The 20,652-nt window shown below is 36.6% G+C and overlaps 1 protein-coding gene across 1 annotated transcript; it reads left to right on the forward strand.

The window, feature by feature from the left end:
- The first annotated feature begins 12,872 nt into the window (after positions 1-12,872).
- LOC111790323 (zinc finger CCCH domain-containing protein 48-like) lies at positions 12,873-18,789 on the forward strand. Its single transcript, XM_023671185.1, has 9 exons — positions 12,873-13,651; positions 13,782-13,877; positions 15,718-15,807; positions 15,980-16,081; positions 17,017-17,163; positions 17,249-17,368; positions 17,482-17,541; positions 18,028-18,125; positions 18,278-18,789. Exons 1-9 carry the CDS (start codon positions 13,214-13,216, stop codon positions 18,420-18,422), a joined length of 1,296 nt encoding a protein of 431 aa, XP_023526953.1. The 5' UTR covers positions 12,873-13,213; the 3' UTR covers positions 18,423-18,789.
- The last annotated feature ends 1,863 nt before the right edge of the window (positions 18,790-20,652 follow it).

Here is a 20,652-nt window from a genome sequence, read left to right on the forward strand (position 1 = left end):
GTTTTTTTTTTTTTTTTTTTGTTTTTTTGGCCGTGGAACTCTTTTCTGTGGCATAAGGTCATACCACCTCTTTGTGCCTTGTGTCTTCGTGGTTGGGATAGTAATGCTAAGTTATTGATGTGAACAATAAGGTTAGTCCACGTCCATTGGAACAATTAGATCTTATATGATGCCTTCCCAACCTTCTAAATGACTTTGTTTGGTCCATAGTATTTTAGCACAGTCGTTGGTTCTTGTGGTCTTGAAATCGAGTTGATCTGACCTCAACTTGGTTAAAACTTTGTGTCCATTTTGGAATTCTCGTGGTCGACACTTCCGAAGGATTCTTTTCTTCATCTATCAAGATGTTGATTAAACATAAGTTTCTTTAAAGGTTTGTTTATGCCAACCCCCTTTAGTGGAGGAATTTGATTGTTTTCTCTCCCCAGCTGGTGATCACTAACAAAAAATTGTTTTGCGGGTCTAATGGACCCTACACTCAACAAGTCATTTAGCTACTTGGAAAACTTAACTAGCTTAGCTTGAGCCGTATGATACATTTGTGATTGATGATCTTGCCCCTGATATAAAATCAATTTCGTGATCTATCTGTTCAAGTAGAGATAAATATTTTATCTGACTTTCTAGTCTTGCGTTGCAGCAATGTTTCTGTTGGAGTTAGCTCACTCGAGCTCCCATCTTCCACTACAGTAATGGCATTGATTGTAGGTTCATCATGACTAAGATTTCTTGTCAATTATAGTGTTGACTCCATCTTCACCCCTTTTGGTTGATGGGTGTTTTTCTGAATAATTGTCTCGTTCGACCTTATTACTACTAAGCATTTGACTAGGGGCATGTGAATGACTTTGTGTTCTAGTAGGAAGTCTATCCCTAACACGATGTTGAAGTCATCAATCTTGACTATCACAAAGTTGGTTTGTCCCGTTCAAGTCTCTAGCTTGATCGAAGTTCTCTTTGCAATTACTAAGACAAGTAAAGATGTTAAATTGACGGCTTTCATCTTACCTATATCTTAATGCCAAACGATGTTCAAGCATTTTGCTTCAGGCTCCGCATGAAGTTGTGGGTGGCTCAAGAGTTGAGAATGGTCGCTCTGTGATTAATCTAGACCTTGACATTCATAAGATTGCTTTCTATTGGCTCTTCTGTCTCCTCCACTTTCTTCTAAAGAGTGGACAACTACTTTAGTGTCCGTATGCGGGGGTGTTCAATGTTTGCAACTAATGGTTTTTCAGTTCTACTATTTCCTACGCAAATTTTGAATTCACTCCAAGTTTTGCTTGAAAGGCATATAGTGCTGCTTTATGTGGGCCTTTAGATCCTCGATGGACCCCTTGCATCTGAAGCAAGACAAAGAGCCTTGATTGTGACTATTTTAGCTATGAGGTCTCTACTATTGAGTTCTACCGGTAAGTACAAAGACTCAATAAGTAGTCTACTTATAGACTCAATAAGTAGTCTACTTATAGACTCTTATGTTGAACACAACTCTTTGTGGGAAACACACACTTTATTAAGACCAATCGAGAAGAGATTTACAAAACACTTTGTAGAAACTACTACTTTGTATTTCTTGGGATGGATAATGAACTAAGTAGGATGAACGGGTATTTATACTAGATGATGGGTAATGTATTCCTAAAATTTATCAACGTGTTTCCTAAAGTATCTAAATCATTTTCCTAAATTTATTCCTAAATTTCCTATCATTTTTCTAAATTTATTTCTAAATTTCCTAAATCATTTTCCTAACATACAATTTAGTTACTCATACAATGGTTGAGTTTAACCCTATTGGGCTAGTGATGATATTTTAACACTCCCCCTCAGCATTTGTCCTCATTCGTTGCACCATGTTGAGCTGACAGCGAAAACTCTCATGTTTGCCAGTATTCAGCCCTTTTGTAAACAAGTTCGCCACTTGATCATCTGTCTTGATCTGCTGCATCTCGATTTCTTCCTTCAAGACTTTCTCTCTAATGAAATGGTAGTGTACCTCCACATGCTTTGTTCCAGCATGAAACACTGGATTTTCTGCTAGATGAATCGCTGATTGGTTGTCGCACTGAAGTGATATTGGATAGTCAATGCTCTAGTGCAAATCTTCCATCAAGAGTTTTAGCCACGTACTTTCCTGAGCTGCTCTATACTCTACTTCTGTAGTTGACAACGATACTATTGGTTGTCTTTTGCTACACCAAGAAATTGTTCTCAAACCCAACTTGAACACATACCTAGTAGTTGATCTTCGAGTATCAGTCTCCTGCATAATCAGCATCACAGTATCCAACTAGCTTGCAGTCTTTGCTTCATTTGTACATAAGACCATAGTTGATTGTACCTTTAACATATCTCAAGANTTTGTCCTCATTCGTTGCACCATGTTGAGCTGACAGCGAAAACTCTCATGTTTGCCAGTATTCAGCCCTTTTGTAAACAAGTTCGCCACTTGATCATCTGTCTTGATCTGCTGCATCTCGATTTCTTCCTTCAAGACTTTCTCTCTAATGAAATGGTAGTGTACCTCCACATGCTTTGTTCCAGCATGAAACACTGGATTTTCTGCTAGATGAATCGCTGATTGGTTGTCGCACTGAAGTGATATTGGATAGTCAATGCTCTAGTGCAAATCTTCCATCAAGAGTTTTAGCCACGTACTTTCCTGAGCTGCTCTATACTCTACTTCTGTAGTTGACAACGATACTATTGGTTGTCTTTTGCTACACCAAGAAATTGTTCTCAAACCCAACTTGAACACATACCTAGTAGTTGATCTTCGAGTATCAGTCTCCTGCATAATCAGCATCACAGTATCCAACTAGCTTGCAGTCTTTGCTTCATTTGTACATAAGACCATAGTTGATTGTACCTTTAACATATCTCAAGATCCGTCGAGCCGCATCCAGATGAGGCTTCTTTGAATTTTGCATGTACCGACTCATAACTCCAACTGCATAAGAAATATCAGATCGAGTTAAAGTTAGGTAGAAAAGACTACCTACTAGTTGTCAGTATGTCATTTCATCGTTCANTCGCCACTTGATCATCTGTCTTGATCTGCTGCATCTCGATTTCTTCCTTCAAGACTTTCTCTCTAATGAAATGGTAGTGTACCTCCACATGCTTTGTTCCAGCATGAAACACTGGATTTTCTGCTAGATGAATCGCTGATTGGTTGTCGCACTGAAGTGATATTGGATAGTCAATGCTCTAGTGCAAATCTTCCATCAAGAGTTTTAGCCACGTACTTTCCTGAGCTGCTCTATACTCTACTTCTGTAGTTGACAACGATACTATTGGTTGTCTTTTGCTACACCAAGAAATTGTTCTCAAACCCAACTTGAACACATACCTAGTAGTTGATCTTCGAGTATCAGTCTCCTGCATAATCAGCATCACAGTATCCAACTAGCTTGCAGTCTTTGCTTCATTTGTACATAAGACCATAGTTGATTGTACCTTTAACATATCTCAAGATCCGTCGAGCCGCATCCAGATGAGGCTTCTTTGAATTTTGCATGTACCGACTCATAACTCCAACTGCATAAGAAATATCAGATCGAGTTAAAGTTAGGTAGAAAAGACTACCTACTAGTTGTCAGTATGTCATTTCATCGTTCAACTTTTTGCCTTCATGTGCACAAATCTTGGCATTTGTCTCTATTGATGTTGAAGCTTGTTTTGCATTCTAACATGCTGAACTTCTGAAGCATATCTCTTGTATACTTTTGTTGGCAGAGAAACAATTCTTCATTTGTGTGATCAACTTCTAGGCCCAAAAAGTGTCTAAGCTCTCCTAGTTCTTTCATTTGAAAACGTACTGATAAATTTTCTCTTGTTTGATGAATTTCTCTTTCTTCATCTCCGGTGACAATCAAATCGTCCACATAGACCAACACAATTGCCAATTTTCCTTCTCTTTCTTTGATAAACAAGCTTAAGTTTGCATGTGCAACTGAATAACCACTTTGGGTAAGAAATTCAGCAATCTTACCATATCAAGCTCTTGGTGCTTGCTTCAACCCATAAAGAGCTTTTCTAAGCTTGCATACGTGATTAGGATTAGTTGCACTCTCAAATCCCTTTGGTTGGTTCATGTAAATCTCCCTGTCTAACTCTCCGTGCAAGAAAGCATTCTTTATGTCCAATTGCCACAGTTTCCAATCTTTACTTGCTGGGAGTGTTAGCAGAACTCGTATGGTAGTGATCTTTGCCACTGGACTGAATGTTTCATCATAGTCTAGTCCATATTGTTGAGAAAACCCTCAAGCTACGAGTCGAGCCTTGTACCTCTCGATTGATCCATCCAGTCGATGCTTTATTTTGTAGATCACCTACTTACAAGAGATGGGTTTGACATCTCCTAGTCTTGGCACTAGTTCTCAAGTTTGATTATGTTCCGGGGCTATAATTTCTTCCTCCATTGCTTTCTGCCAAGCTGAGTTTTGTGATGCTTCTTCATATGTCTCCGGCTCATAAACTCTGTCTTCTACAATAGCTGCATTTACATACTTAAGATTTGGCTTTTGGATTCTTTTTTATCGCCTAAGTTGTTGATGTGACGTTTCCTTTTCAACAGATTCGCTTGATTGAGTATTTCTTCCTCATCAACATCAATGTCACTGGAGTCTTCAGGTACATCAACATTTGGCCGAGTGTGTGTAATTTGCTCCCCCATCTTCTGTTGTAGAATTTCTTCGATGTTATTTGGATCTGGTAGAACTTTCTTCTCTGCGGACTACCATGTAGATACTTCATCGAAAACTACATCTCTTGATGTATAACGTTTTCCACTTGTTTGATCACAACACTTACACCCTTTCCTTTGATTGTCATATCCGACAAATATGCACTTGACTGCTTTCTTGTCAAACTTGCTACGTAGATGGTCAGGCACAAATACATAGCAAACACAACCAAATACTCTGAAGTAGCTAACTGTAGGTTTCATGTCCCATAGTATCTCAAATGGTGAGACAAACCCTAGCCTTGGTTGGGGAAGCTTGTTGATCACATGGGCAACCGTTCGTATAGCTTCAACCCAAAAGTCTTCCTAGAACATTCTTTGCATGTAACATTCTTCGACAGATATCTGCAAGATGTCGATTCTTTATTTCTGCTACACCATTTTGTTGTGGCGTGTTGGCACATGTAAACTGATGTCGTATCCCACATTCGTGTAAATATTGATCGAAATCATTTGACGTGTATTCTCCACCATTGTCTGAACGTAGACAACAGATCTTCACTCCTATTTCTCCTTTGATCATTATCTTGAATTCTTGAAATTTCGAAAACGTGTAAGACTTTTCTTTCATAAAGAAAATCCATATATATCTTGAGTAATCGTCAATGAAAGTCACCATATACCGCATTCCGCTCATCGATGCTTGTTTGACTGGACCAAACAAATCAGAGTGAATTAACTCTAATGGTTTCTTTGCTTTGAAACTTGACTCTTTGTATGGTAATTGATGAGCTTTACCATATTGACATCCAGCACACACAATGTCTGTTTTGACTTCAAGTTGAGGTAGACCTTTGAGCATGAATTTTTCCATAATCAGCTTCAACTTGTGGTAGCCAACATATCCCAATCTTGCATGCCAGAGATCTGTTGTCTCATTCTTCCATGCCTTGTCAACATAGGCAGATTCTACAGATTGAACGTAAACGGAATCCACTCTTCGTCCTTTTATTGTCGGCTTTCCTGTTATCTTAATATCTTCATAGACTTTCACATCTTCTGGCCCAAACAAGACATAGTTTCCTGATGTTGTTAGTTGTGATACTGACAACAAATTCTTCTTTATTCCTGGTACATGATAGACATTATGTAGTGACACTACATCAGATTTATTGCCAGACATGATTGTCGTATTGCCGATCTGAGCAATTGACAACTGTGTGTTATTTGTTGTGCGTACCATACGACTTCCTTTGTACGCTTTCTTGTCTTGCAATTTTCTCTGATCGTCAGTCATGTGGTTTGAGCATCCTGAATCAACGATCCAATCATTCTCATAATCGGTATGGTCACCCATCATTGCCATGAGTGCTTGCTCATCTTCTTGTATGACATATAGTACCTTTGCATCCCATTCCTTCTCCATCTCCATGTTGGAGGATGCCACATTGCTTTCGACAGATTTTTTTTTCTTAGACCAACAATCCCTAGACATGTGGCCATTTTTCCTGAATTGTAGCAGATGCCTTCAAATCTATTCCCTTGAGAGTTATTGTTATCATTCTTCTGAGATCTCCCTGATTGTACAGTTCCTTGGTGACTTCTTCTTTTGTCACCATTGTATTCACATTTGGTAGACGACCTATTATTGCTCCGGCTTTCACTTGTGTAGAGTGTTTCTTCTTCACCCTTTAATGTGATGCCTTCTATTTGTTAGCCATGACTTCTTGGCTGGCTAACAAATTTTTGAACTCTATAAGTGATGGTTGAGTGGGTCATCCTTATACAACAATAATAAAGCTTCTATATTCTGGTCGCAATCCGTGGATTATAATCCTCTTCATTCGAGATTCTACAATTCGGACTTCCAGTCTAGTTCAATAATCTCCCGACAGATCGACTTGACCTTGTGGAAGTACTGAGCAATCGTCATGTCACGTTGTGAAATTGGCAACTACTCATTCTCCAGAAGTTGTAGCCTCATATCATTCTTCCTTGAGAACAATATCATGAACGTGTCCTATGCTTCTTTCGGTGTCTTGTCATCCTAAATATGCTCTAACATCTCTTCTCCGATTGTGGTCTTCAAGGCAAACATTGCTTTGCCTGCTTTGATTCTCCATTTGCGCAAGGCGCCATTAGAATCATCCTTTGGCGGCTTAGTTTCGCACCCGCCAACGATCTCCCAAAGATCATGTCCTTGTAAATAGGACATCATGCATGTTGTCCACGTGTTGTAGTTGTTGTTGTTGAGTTTGTTGATTCCTCCAACGATTTGGAAATCACCCATCGTGTTGGCTATACCTTTGTAATACCAAACAAGCTCTTTTGACACAAGCCTTGCAGAGTCACAGACTACTCACAACACAAAAGAAACTCACTCACTACTAATTTCAAGAAATCATTTCTGATTTAGAAGATCAGATAGAGCTGCAACCACAGAGCATACTAAGAATTCCAAGAGATTAGATAACCTACACTAACCTTGCTCTGATACCAAATTGTTAAACATAACTCTTTGTGGGAAACACTCACACACTTTATTAAGACCAATCAAGAAGAGATTTACAAAACACTTGGTAGAAACTATTACTTTGTATTTCTTGAAATTTCTTGGGATGATGAACTAAGTAGGGTGGAGGGGTATTTATACTAGATGATAGGTAATCTATTCCTAAAATTTCTCAACGTGTTTCCTAAAGTATGTAAATCATTTTCCTAAATTTATTCCTAATCATTTTCCTAAATTTATTTCTAAAATTTCTAAATCATTTTCGTAACAGACAATGTAATTACTCATACAACGGTTGGACTTAACCCTATTGGGCTAGTGATAATATTTTAACATCTTATCGTCTCCATGACATGAGCTAAGGTACTGTACTTTCTTGAATAACTAGGGACCTAACATATAACTTTACTTGAGTTCATGATACTTAGTCGACTTGGTTGTTACCCCTAACGTGACCCTAGATTACTCTCTATGAAAGATTGAGAGAGTGATGATCGATGCTAAACATGAACATGAGATCCTGCTAATAAGACATGGTGTAGAACATCTCATTTAGGTGAGGGAAACACGAGGTCCAAACATGATGATATGAACTAACTTATCAATAATGCAAGGTAAACTTCAAGGAGGATGTGAAGAAAATTTTGTTCAAATTATTCCAAGATGTTGCAACTCATGACACATTAAAAAAGAATCAAATTTTCTTTCTTCTTGGATGGTTAAAATTTTTGAGTGGATGATAATCTAGCATTATGATTTTTTATTATTATATATTTTAAGGTTTTTATTTACTTTAAGATTAAATTTAAAAATTAGCTAACTAGGGTCATAAATCATTAAGGTTACAACTCTTGAGTTTTCATTTTGAGGCTATATAAAACCATGTATGTTATATTTGTAACGAGACTTGAAAATGTAGTAAAAATACATTTTTGCTTTTCTTTAGTCAGGACTAAGTTTCTTTGCAATCTTATATAGTTTAGATTAGAATCATTCAAGCTAGACATGATCGATCTTTCTTGTGGAGTGATTCGAATCTCAAACAAGTGTTCTTGCCTTAAGATATTGTATCAGCAACTTAATCCAAATCTTACTTCCCTTATAGTGGTTCCTTATCATTAGGTATCAAAGCTTCCGGCTTAAAATTGGATATATGTTTCTTTTGTGTTCTTTTTAATTTGATTTTTATTTATTTATTTTCTAGTTTTTAATCGACCTAGAGTTTAAAATCCAATCTTTTCTCTATTGATAATTTTTAGAGACGAGAATGAAAGCTTCATTTGTGTAAATGAGTGCAGAAACAGTGACCTAAAATTCCTCGAGTGTATATATGTGAGAGAGTTTTGCAAGGTCCTTTGTATTTTCTTAACATATTTTTGGGGCAAAGGTTCACAAAGAGATTCAAAGAAAAGTGACAATGATCAGAACAAAGGACGACAGATGAATTGGGATCACCTTCCGCAAGATATATCATCCTCTTAATTAAGTCTACGTCTCAAAAGATTTAATTTCTAGTATCTATAGCGATTGTCCTTGATTGAGCGCCACAAATCATCAATATTTTTCCTCTCAATATGGTTTTCTTGGTTCATGCATAAATGATTTACTCTAGGATTGATAATTTATCCCATTTAATTTGATTGAAACAAGTGAATATACGGGCGGACCACTCCTTGGTTTATGCATAAATGATTAACTCTAGGATCGGTAACTTGTGCCTGATTGGAACAAGTAAATATCCTAGCTGATCAGAATGGTGAATGTAATAAGTATGTGTTAAATCAACATTCAAAATTTTGAAGCTCGATTTGGTTGATTCCACCAAAAAGGAAATTTCGATATTTAAATACACCAAGATCAATCTTCCCCTTGAATCACTTGAGAGGTTTATGCGCATGAGCTACTCTAAGCATCAAGTTCTTGATTCCTTTAAAGAAGTTTCGGAGAATAACCCGAACAAGGATATCTCATCACTTTAGCCAGCAGTCTTATGTCGACTTCGTGAAGTTCTTGTTTACGGTCAAGTAGAAGTAGTTGGAAAGGAAAAATATTGATGATTTGCAGTGCTGAATCAGAGACAATCACTATAGAGACCAGAAATTAAAACTTTTGAGATGTTGACTTAAAAGGATGATATATCTTGTGGAAGGTGATCCCAATTCATCCGCCTCCTTCTTCCTAAAAAAAACCTAACTGATAACAGCTTATTAAAATATATTACATAATTAAGTTCATATCTTAAATCAAATTTTATAATACTCTCCCTCAAGTTGGAGAGTATATATCAATGACATCCAACTTGTCTTTTAGAAAATCAGAATGCTGTCTTCCCAAAATTTTAGTGAAAATATTTGTCAATTACATTTTAGTAAAAACATAACATGGTTGGATGATTCTCGTTTGTAACTTTATATCTTAAATCAAATTTTATAATACCCTCAAGTTGGAGAGTGTACATTCATCTTGATAATGAATATGTTAACATGGTATCAGAGCACGAAAAGAGAAAGAACAGAGAAAAGTGACAGAGATCGAAATAGAGGACGACGAATGAATTGAGATCACCTTCCACAAGATATATCATCCTTTTAAGCCCACATCTCAAAAGTTTTAATTTCTGGTCTTTGTAGTGATTGTTCCTGATTGAGAACCACAAATCATTGATAATTTTCCTCACAACAATAAAATCAAGAACATATTCATTATCAAGATGTTTGTGGCGAGCTATCCACATTCTGTCACCAACCGGTAGCCTCCTAATCTCAATCTGGATCTTGAATTGGCTACAAATATTCTCAATCATTCTCCTAGACTGAGAACTGTGGTTGGCAAACTGTTCTCGATCGTTCGATATCAAAACTACGTCATAAGCATCTTCAAATTTCTCACCAAAGCTCAAAGGTGGCATGCTCAAAATGTTCATATTTTCTTTCACATCTTTATGAGACTCAGTGATGGAATGATTAGATGATGAACACCTCTGATACCATGTTAAGAATGAAAAACATAAGTGGGATTATTCAATCCCACTTCTTTTCTTATTCTTAAGAGATTCTAGGACGAATTCTCTTGAAGAAGTGGAGAATGATATGAACCAAGACATCAATAATGCAAGATAAAATTCAAGAAAGATGTGAAGAAAATTTTGTTCAAATTATCACAAGATTTTGCAATTCATGACACATTAGGGAAGAATCAAACTTCTTTTATTCTTAGATGGTTACAAATTTTGGGTAGATAATAATACAAAGTTACGGTGTTTCTTTAATGTATTTAAAGACTTTTATTTACTTTAAGATTGAATTTAAAAAGTTATACTTATGATCATAAAATATGCATAGTGGCTAATTGTGGTCATAAAATATGAACGCTACAACTCTTGTAATGTCTCACGAAAGGTTAAAGGTTTTCATTTTGAGGCTCATGTATGTTATGTGTGTAAGGAGACTTAGAAAATATAGTAAAAGGAGCATTTGTGCTTTCCTTTAACCAATTGCTAAGCTTCATCTCAATTCTATATAGTTTAGATTGTCTTTTTATAATCATTCAAGCTTGACATGATCAATCTTACTTGTGGAGTGTTTGAATCTCAAACAAGTGTTAGTGCCTTAAGATATTTGATCAACAACGTAAACTGAATTTTACTTTCTCTTGGAGTGATTCTTTATCCTTAGGGCTAAGTGTTCTTACCTTTTCCTTTACCAATGACTAAATTTCTTTGCAATTCTATGTAGCTTATATTGCATATTTTGACTCATCCGACTAGACATGATCGATCTTACTTGTGGAGTGATTCAAACCTCAAACAAATGTTCTTTCTTTAAGATATTTAATCAACAAGGTAATCTGAATTTTACTTTTCTTTAAGTAATTTATTATCATTTGGTATCAGAGTTTTCCCTTAAGTTGATTCCTTATCACACGTGACATTCCACCTAAAAGAGAAAAACATTGGCTTCATAATCTGGAGGTCATGAGTCACTTCGGTTATAGTAGAGTATTGTTAACTAGAAAATTTAAGGGCCATGGCTTTAGGGCATGGAGCATATATGTATAAACTTAACTCGGTACATGATCCTCGGGTATGTCTTAATCATGGTAAAATTAATACCCCTAGGTATATGTGAAACTTGTAGCACTATTTATGATACATGTATGGCCCTAAATAAAACCTAAGCACAATCATGTCATAAATACCCATAATTTCACACAAGGGAATCATAAGGATAGCATGGCCAAAGGAATTACTTAAATTCTCAAAATCCCTAGTCTTAGTCATTAGGGGCAATATGGTAATTTTTCACATAAATCATGGTTTGAGCGCCAAACATAGGCCGATGGTCATGAAATTATAATAGTCCCTTAAAATTCATAATTTTGGAGGATGTATGAAGTTTCACATCGATAGGAAGTCATAAGGGTTGTGGACGATAGTTAAGTTATCTTAGGGGCATTATGGTCATTTTATATCTTACTTGGTTTAACTATTTATGCTTATCCAACACTACCCAATTTCCTATATAACCTTAACCTATCATAATAGCTAACTGCATAATCCATTTAGTGAGTTATTTTAAGATTACTGGTTGGCTACTTATATCTTAATCCATGTTTAGGTCTCGATTCTTGAACTTTCAGTTCTCAAACTACAATCACTTCAAGTGTATAGTTTCTAGAACCATGAAGAATTTTATGAGATTCGGTCGGGAAAGATGTTAATTTAAAGAAAAATTGATAAGGGGTTAAGTTTTAGTTTGAAGTTCCAAGTTTAATTGAACTAGTCCCATCATTGTCTTCTTCCTCAAAAAGGAAGAAGACGAGCGCACCCTTCATTGCCATTGTCTGACATCCAACTCTTCTAGCCTGAGAGTGTTCCCCCTCTATTTCTTCATAATACTTAAGATGGTATTGCAAGGAAGGGTTAGAGACTTCTGATTTCATACCTTTAGGAGAATCACAGCTTGAGTTATGATCCTTCAAAAACTCGTCCAAAATTGCTTGCTTCACCGACATAAACCTATAGAAATTTTTTTATTAATTAGAGTAATTAAGACATTTTATTCTCAAAGCTTTTAGAAATAAGAGTTAAACTAAAAATTTAGTTTCTAAACTTTTAAGCCTGCTTTGGATAGAAATGGTTAGTAATTTTTTCAAAAATATAGTTGAATATTCTTAAATATTTTTTTTTTTTAATTTCTAAAATATTCTTAAACTTTGTTCAAAAGTTCAAAAATACCCATATCGTTCATCGTAAGTACCACCTTTCAACAATACCGATGAAATTTCAATAGTAGAATTAATATCTACTTTTAGAAAAAAAATTTAAAAATATTCTAATAAGTCCCAATTTTTTTTATTTCATATTAATTAAATTCTTAAATGTTTTGAAAGCTTAATAATTAATTTATTTTGTACCATAAACTCGTAATTTTATTTTTTTTTTTAAAAAAGATTGAATATGCTAAAGATCTAAATACAAAATAAAAAATTTGCGTAATAGAGAAAAAAAAAAAAAACAAAAAAATTCAATAATGAAAATTGTAGTTTAATTATAAAAAAGAAATGTATGGATAAAAATTTTGGGGGTGTGAAATGACAGATATAACCTTCTCGTACATCTCACGCTTTCTTATTATACACCGCGTCATCTCTGGTTCTATGTTCATCTCCATCTGTACTAAACCACCACTGTACTTCCCAATTTTAATCTCTGCTCCAATTCCTTTCTAGGGTTTCTCTGACACTTCCAAATTTATCCTTCCCCATCCTTCCATCTCAATCTCCCAATTCCTTTCTCGATTTTCCCCGAATCCCTACCTTCATGATCCTGCTCAACATTCTCCTTCCCCTGTGCTGCCCGCGCCTGCGACGTCCTTGAGCTTGAAGAATCCTCTTCTTTGGCCCCTCACTGCTCCAGATTTTTTTTTTTTTTTACGTCCTATTGCTACTTCGAACATTTGGAGATACCGATTTTTGTGATCTGGGTTGACTAGGGTTTTCAATTTTAAGGTATGGATGTCGATGGAGGCGGTAAGCGCGTTTTTCAGAGGCTGGGCGCACCTTCCGGGGATGGTAGGAATCAGAAGGTCTGTTACCATTGGAGAGCGGGTAAATGTAATCGCTATCCATGTCCTTTTCTTCACCGAGAGTTAAATGCCCCTCCTCACGCGACTTCGAATGGAGCTACGAACGCTGCTCCCAAGAGGGGTAATGGGTTCTCTTCTGATGATTCGAGTGTGTCTGTTCCCCGACGGAGTCCCAATTTTAGCGGCGGCTCGACGTGGGGACGAGTTCATGGTGGTGGTAATAGAGTAGTTAAAAAGACAGAGAAGCTTTGTAATTTTTGGGTTCAGGGGAAGTGTGGTTATGGCGATAAGTGTAGATTCTTGCATACTTGGAGTTTGGGGGAAAGTTTCTCGCATTTAACGCAGCTCGATGGGCATCAGAAGGCAAGTGATATGTGTCTTAAACGTACCTGAATTCCCATTTGTGCAGAGAATTGTGATTTTCTTATCCTATATTGCTTCTATTGACTGCAAATGTGGGACTTAATGTTTCCTTCACTTGTGATTTTTATAGGTTGTAACTGGGATTGCTTTTCCATCTGGTTCTGATAAGCTATATACGGGTAGCAAGGATGAGACCGTCAGGGTATGGGACTGCCAGTCCGGACAGGTTAGTTACTGACCTCCTTTACTGTGAAAAATGGTGTAGGCTAGTTCTGTTTTGAACTTTTTCAGATTTGAGAGCAATTTCTTGCTGAGAGATTACATGAACATAAACGGAATTCTTCTATTTTTGGAAGCTAAATCGCAGTAAGCTTCATAGGAACTACTGGAGACTTGAGTTCTTGATATTTCTTAATTGGATGCTGAGGGGTAAGCCGTAATCTAAGAGTGACTAGAAAGCTCATATAAAGTGATCCTTTCTTTCCATGTATTTTTTTATCACCGATGCTTTTAGAATTTCTTGGCTGGGGGGAAGACAAGTATCTTGGTGGGAAGGGTACGGAGTGGGGAGGATAAATATTCACATATACGTACCACTATCTTTTGCTAGTAAAGAGGAGTTTTTCATTAATACTTATAGAACTCTTTCCAATTTTTAGGGTTTTTTTTTTGGGTTTAGGCTGCTGTTTTGCTCTGTTACCATATTTCCACGACTTGGCTTCATCTTCAACAAAAATTTTAGGCATTTGTTTTTCTAGACTTGGGCATAGGAAAGGTTAAGAAGTGGGTGTCCCATGAGAAAACAAAAAGCTTTCTCTATTCAACAATGGCAATGGCATACTTAACTTCTTAGTTTATCACGGCCCTTTGTTTTGTCCATGTTCAAAATGCTGGTTGTTTTCAAGAATACCACAAGGCTCATCAGAAGCTCTCTGTAACAAGGTTTCCAATGACATTCATTTCAGGACATGTTTATCATTTTCCAATGTCATCCAAAGTGATTTCCTAAAACCATCTTGGGTTTCATGTTGTCTTCAACTATTGTTGTTGTAATTATTTCTTGGGGATTTCTGATAAAATTGAAACTGTTGTGTTGTTATCAGTCAGAGGAAATGCCTGAGTTATTGTTTTGTGAGGAAAGAAAGTAGTTTCTTAAAAATTGCACTCAGGTGCTAGGCACTGCAGATGGCTCAGTGGTTTTTCTTTTATGAAATAAGAAAGTATGTTATAAAAGACCTCATTTCTTTTAACCACCTCTTACAAAATCTCTTATATTTTATAGCTTCCATTAACTCATTATTTATTACATTATATATTTTGGATTTCTATCAAAATAATGTTAATAATAATTTTGTTATCATTTTATCCCTTTTCATATATAGAAGATTTATATATATATATATATATATATATATATATATATATATATATATATATAGCCGCTAACTATGGATATGATGCCGGAAATAGACCGATTTTGTATCACCCTTCAATTCGAATTAGCAAAAGCATGCCCAGTAACCCATGTGTGGTATTTGAAACGTCTTCCTAGTTATATCGCGAATCGTTTTTTTTTTTTTTTCATTTTGTGTATAAAAAAGTTCCTACTTCTCGTGCCTTGTACTTGAGCCTCAAAAAACTACTGCATTTCAGTGTATTTCGAGCTTTAAAAAATACTGAATGGGAGAATTCTTTGCCTAGGCGATAATAAGATGAATGTACCTAAAGGTTATTTATTTATTTATTTATTTTTTAATTTAATTGTATTTTTCTATATATTCTTTTTTATTTAAGGATAGTAGATTGCTTTATCGAGTACTCTGAAATTGGGGTTGGTACGTGTAAGACGTAACTCTGGGTCTCAGTTACTGTTGTCTTCTTCATGATTTGGAACAATTTTGGGCCTTATATGTAAAGGTTCCGTGTTGCTTTTTGGTCTTTTCTCTTCCATCCAAATTTGTGCCTTTTAAAATGTGGTCTAAGACATTAAATAAAAGGATTTGACATGTGGATTATTAGTTAGTATTTTACACAAGTTTTCTGAAATCTTTTGCATTTCTTTGCAGTGCCTGGCCGTTATTAATCTTTGCGGAGAAGTTGGTTCCATGATTACTGAAGGCCCTTGGGTATTTGTTGGCATACCTAATTGTGTTAAGGTGAGGTGGAACGATCTGATATGACTTCTTATTAGCTGATGTACAGTTACTGTGTTATTTTGCATAACAGATGAATGGTATGTCTGTAACTGTGTTTTAGCCTATGGATATCCTTTAATGCCGATGTATAGTGATGTGAACTAACTCAGAGAATTTGATATGTGGTCTGTAGGCATGGAACATTCAGACCTCAGCTGATCTGAGTCTTAGCGGACCCGTTGGCCTAGTTTATGCCCTTGTTGTGGGCAATGATTTGCTATTTGCTGGTACACAGGTATTCTTGTTATTTCTGAATTATATCTATGAGAATTTTAGCGATAAGCTCTCTTGTTTATGAGCTCATCCCCAGACTATAACCATCACATTGCTGTCTTTTACCACTCTGACTAATGATTAATTGACAAATTTGTTGTGTTTTTTTAATCTGTGGTATTCCTGTTAAAGGAACACATTATATTCTGTGGTCTGATTCTAGTAAAAGCTCTTCTTCTGGATAGGAAATGTGGATGGAAAGAAATAGGACATTTTTCAGGATTCTTTTGTAGATCATAGTGCCCATTTGGGGGCAGGGTTAATGTTATTTCAAATTGGAGCGTCCTAATATTTTTGTAATTTTCCCAATTTTCTAAATTGTGCTCCCACTAGAATAATAGTTCTATGCAAAGCTCCTTGGTTTCTTTGAGGATGTTTTAAAGTTGTTTCTAAAAAAACAAAGGGAGAAAATCTATTTACCTAAAATTTGGGGTTGTATCAATTAAAACCTCAAACTAAAAGTTGTATTAATTTAAACTCTAAACTGTTCTCAATGAATCAATTTAGACTCTCAGAGAATAATGTAGAGGTCTTAATAATTGTATCAAGGAGTAACTGCTCAAGATTAATGATTCTCACTTTCTTTGTAATTTACATTAATCCTTGTGTTTAAAGATCAATACATGTGTGAAGGTTAGGCATTAATGAGTTTAAAACGTAATTCTTATGGAGGGTTTAAATGTATTCACTTATGTAAGTTTGGGATCTAAATTGATATAATTATTGGTTTGAGGTTTTAATTAGTACAACCCTCAAATGTATTCACTTATTTGCTCTTGCTTCTCATATTTGGATGCATATGGTTCCTTCTAATTCTTGTATATACATGGATTTCGCTCGAATACTTTTGAGGTACTATCCAAGTTTAATCTTAATTTTTTGCCCTTCTGCACACAGGATGGGTCAATATTGGCCTGGAAATTTAATGTTGCAACGAACTGCTTTGAGCCAGCTGCATCACTCAACGGTCATACCCTCCCCGTTGTTTCTTTAGTTGTCGGAGCTAATAGACTCTACTCTGGTTCCATGGACCATTCTATCAAAGTGAGTTGAACTTGAGTATTTGTCATCTTTTATCTGCTTATAATTTTTTCCCCTTTCATTTTAATTCTATTCTTTTTTCTTTTAGGTATGGAGTCTGGAATCTTTACAATGTTTACAGACTCTGACAGATCACACATCAGTTGTAATGTCTGTGCTTTGCTGGGAGCAATTCCTTTTGTCGTGTTCACTAGATAAGACAATAAAGGTTTATCTCATTTACATACTGAGTTTCTAATACGCAAAGGTGGCAGTTTGACACTGTTCATGTTCTTTTACCACGGGAAAATTATACAATGGTTTAACTTGTCTTGCCCGCAGGTGTGGGCTGCTACAGAAAGTGGAAATTTGGAAGTAACTTACACGCACACAGAAGATCATGTATGTTTGTGGTTTTCTGTTTGCTTAGTTATTATCTTTTCATTGGATAATACAAAATGTTCTTTACTAAGTTACGCTCATATGCTTTATTATTTCTGGCGTTGCATATTTATTTGAGACTCTAGAAAAGGTTGTCATTTATTAGTGTGTATGTTACTGCCAGGATTGGCCTCAAATTCAGATGTCTCTTGTAATTAGTTGGTGATCTAATTGTATTAGTGCTTTTCAGAATTAGTTTAGGCTTAGGATCAACTAATTCCAGTCTTGCCAGATCGATAGTGTCTCTCACTGAAACTGAGAAATGAATGAATCATTTATCCTCTTTGCTTCATTAAAGGGGAAATTCAGAAATTTGGGCTGTCTGTCTTATATTATAGTTCCAACTGAATTTATTTTGGTATCTGGGGCCATTTTGGATACAGTGGAATGATACCCTCAATCAACATGTTCAATTCATTTATGTGACGTGATGATGATTGTTTTCAGGGCCTGCTTACCCTCTGTGGGATGCATGATTTAGATGGCAAGCCTATTTTGTTATGTTCGTGCAACGACAACTCAGTTCGCCTTTATGATTTGCCATCGTGAGTTATCTTACCCATGTTCAGTATATTTCTTGTTTTGATTCTCAGTTCTTGATTTTCTTTCTCTCTGTTCTTTGTTCGTTTTTCTGAATGTATATTGGAAATAGTGTTTTGTTTCTCGAGACCGCTTAAAGCTGTGTTCTTGGTGATAGGTTCTCTGAGAGGGGTAAAATACATTCCAAGGGAGAAATTAGATCAATTCAGGCTGGTCCAGGCGGCGTGTTCTTTACCGGTGACGGGACGGGACAAGTGAAAGTATGGAAGTGGTCAGCCGAACATGCAGCGTCGGGCATGTAAAATGTTATGAACAAAACACAGTGTAACGTAATTTGGTCTATCAGCTTGTCTGGTTAGTTTATACGTATTTTTCGGGGAGGTGAGGGTCTAGTTGGTTCCTTTGTAATGCACAAGTTGCAGAGGGAGTTGAGGCTGAGAATGGTTTTTTTTTTTTAAATCTCTTTGTAGGGAGAAGACATTTAGATGGAATTGTTTACACGATGATGAAAGTCTGAATTTGCAGAGTGGTGAAAAGTTGTAGGTGCGCGGTTTAGAAGAAATATAGCGCTGAATAAGACCCACAGCTTGCTTGCTTGCCTTGCTAAAGAAAAAAAAAAAAAAAAACCATCACTTGAATGCGGGAGCTTATAATCACGATGATTCAACCAAACTTTCTGGTTTATACGTGTATTGTTTTCTTGCGAATGCTGGGTTTTTTCAATGACTTTTCATTAAGCAGATTATAACAAAATAGTAATGAAGCTTCAAAAACAGATTCAATGGCGTAGTTTCATAAGATTATCTCTGATTCTCACTCAGTGTTCATCCATGGACGATTGATGAGTGAATTTAATCATTGGTCATAAATGTATACTTTACATGAAGAATCAGACACGGCCGTAAAGTTGGATATGAACACGAAAAATGAAATTTTATGGGAAATATTATTGATCCCTTGTTACCTGTCGAAATGGTTCATCTCAATGAGACTTTTAGAATTTGGAAAACTCTAGAATGTTTTGATGTGTGTTTGCTTGACTAAGGTCTCTTCTACTTTTTTTACTGGTATACATGATTGGAGGTCGTGTCACTTTCTTATGCCGATGGTCGTCATCGTCAGGGTGATATGATTTCAGACGGATCGCATTGATGGCAAGATGGATCTTCATCCATGCCAATAGTTGAAGTCGGTATGAAGTCTTTCCTACCTTTTCGATGACTTTGATCGACCCTTCGTATTTTCGCACTAGTCTTTGGTCCCTATTGCCTCGAAATTGAAACTGTTTTGATCTTAGGTTGGTCAGAATTTGGTCGCTGGCTTAAAATTATGGTGGTCTACACTTTAGGTCTGCCCACTTCATCCATTGTGAATCTTCTTCTAAGTAAGCACGTACTACTTCAGAGGTTTGCCTCCACTCCTTGGTGAAATTGTAGGCTTGTAGACTTTTCCGGCATAAGAGTGCTTAATGACATGTGGTATGAAGGGTTGTCTACCACATACTATCTCGAAGGGAGTTCTTCCTATCGATGAGTGTCACAACCCAAAAAAAAGTTTACCTCAAGTCGCATGATATCTAGGAAGTGAGCTGCAACCCCCTAGTCCCATGATAATCCCCCATTATTCGAGGAGGGCTACCTCCCCCATTCCCATCCAGCTAAATGGTCCATTCAACGTGGGTCTCCCGTTTCCCATGCTAAAACGACTTTAGAGCAGATGAGTCCTGATCAGGAACCCCCAAGTCTCCCACGAAGCATTAACACCAATCGCACACAGTTAACCTAAGGGTTCCCTAGTGGCAGATCCTTTACTGTGGTATTTTCTTATGCTCCTAGGGGAAAGGTCAGGTCTATACTTAGTGTCATGTTACTCTAACCACGAATCCCTAGACTTAATCATAAATGTGGGTCATCATACAATTTTTATGCAAAGTAAACATACAAGCTCAACGGGGCGATAACATCCATCAACTCCCGGAGCGCAGAGTTCACAATTTCCCATCCTCCTTTCAGCATGAAATATACATATACATAATAAGCGGAAACTTGAAGCATAACAACAATACTAAGGTAATTCTCGTAATAATTCACACAATACATCTTACTTTTAATAATCAATTACCTATATACTATCACAGAAAGCTACGACCTAAAATAATTAAACTGGCATGCATGCATTCCAAGCGACTCCTACAAGTATTTCTTCCTAAAATCCTATGTGGTGACTTACCTGGATTATGCGTGCCCTTACGCAGCGTTTCCACACAATTGGCGTATCGAAAGGTAGTGATTTTTCCTCAATTAAGTCCTACTTCATATAAAAATGGAGTTAGGATTGGTATCGGGAGGAAAATAGGGAAAACAGAAGTCGAACGGGTCGAAAACGGGCTTACACGCGCCAGCTACGCATCGGGGTGCAATCACTCGCAAGTTCCACACGCGAGTGTCACGCACCCACGATTTTCTACAGTCGCGGGTCGTCAGTTTGGTTCGGAAACAGTGGTTCGGGTGGACCGCAGGTCGTCGGTTCGGT

Source organism: Cucurbita pepo, chromosome LG03 (genome assembly GCF_002806865.2).
Source record: "Cucurbita pepo subsp. pepo cultivar mu-cu-16 chromosome LG03, ASM280686v2, whole genome shotgun sequence".
Lineage (NCBI taxonomy): Eukaryota > Viridiplantae > Streptophyta > Magnoliopsida > Cucurbitales > Cucurbitaceae > Cucurbita > Cucurbita pepo.

Excerpts from the sequence above, each read along its gene's own strand:
- LOC111790323 (XM_023671185.1), top strand. The coding sequence starts at position 13,214 with ATGGATGTCGATGGAGGCGGTAAGCGCGTTTTTCAGAGGCTGGGCGCA. Across the intron at positions 13,878-15,717 it reads GGGACTGCCAGTCCGGACAG|TGCCTGGCCGTTATTAATCT; the intron begins GTTAGTTACTGA and ends ATTTCTTTGCAG. Across the intron at positions 15,808-15,979 it reads GCATACCTAATTGTGTTAAG|GCATGGAACATTCAGACCTC; the intron begins GTGAGGTGGAAC and ends TGTGGTCTGTAG.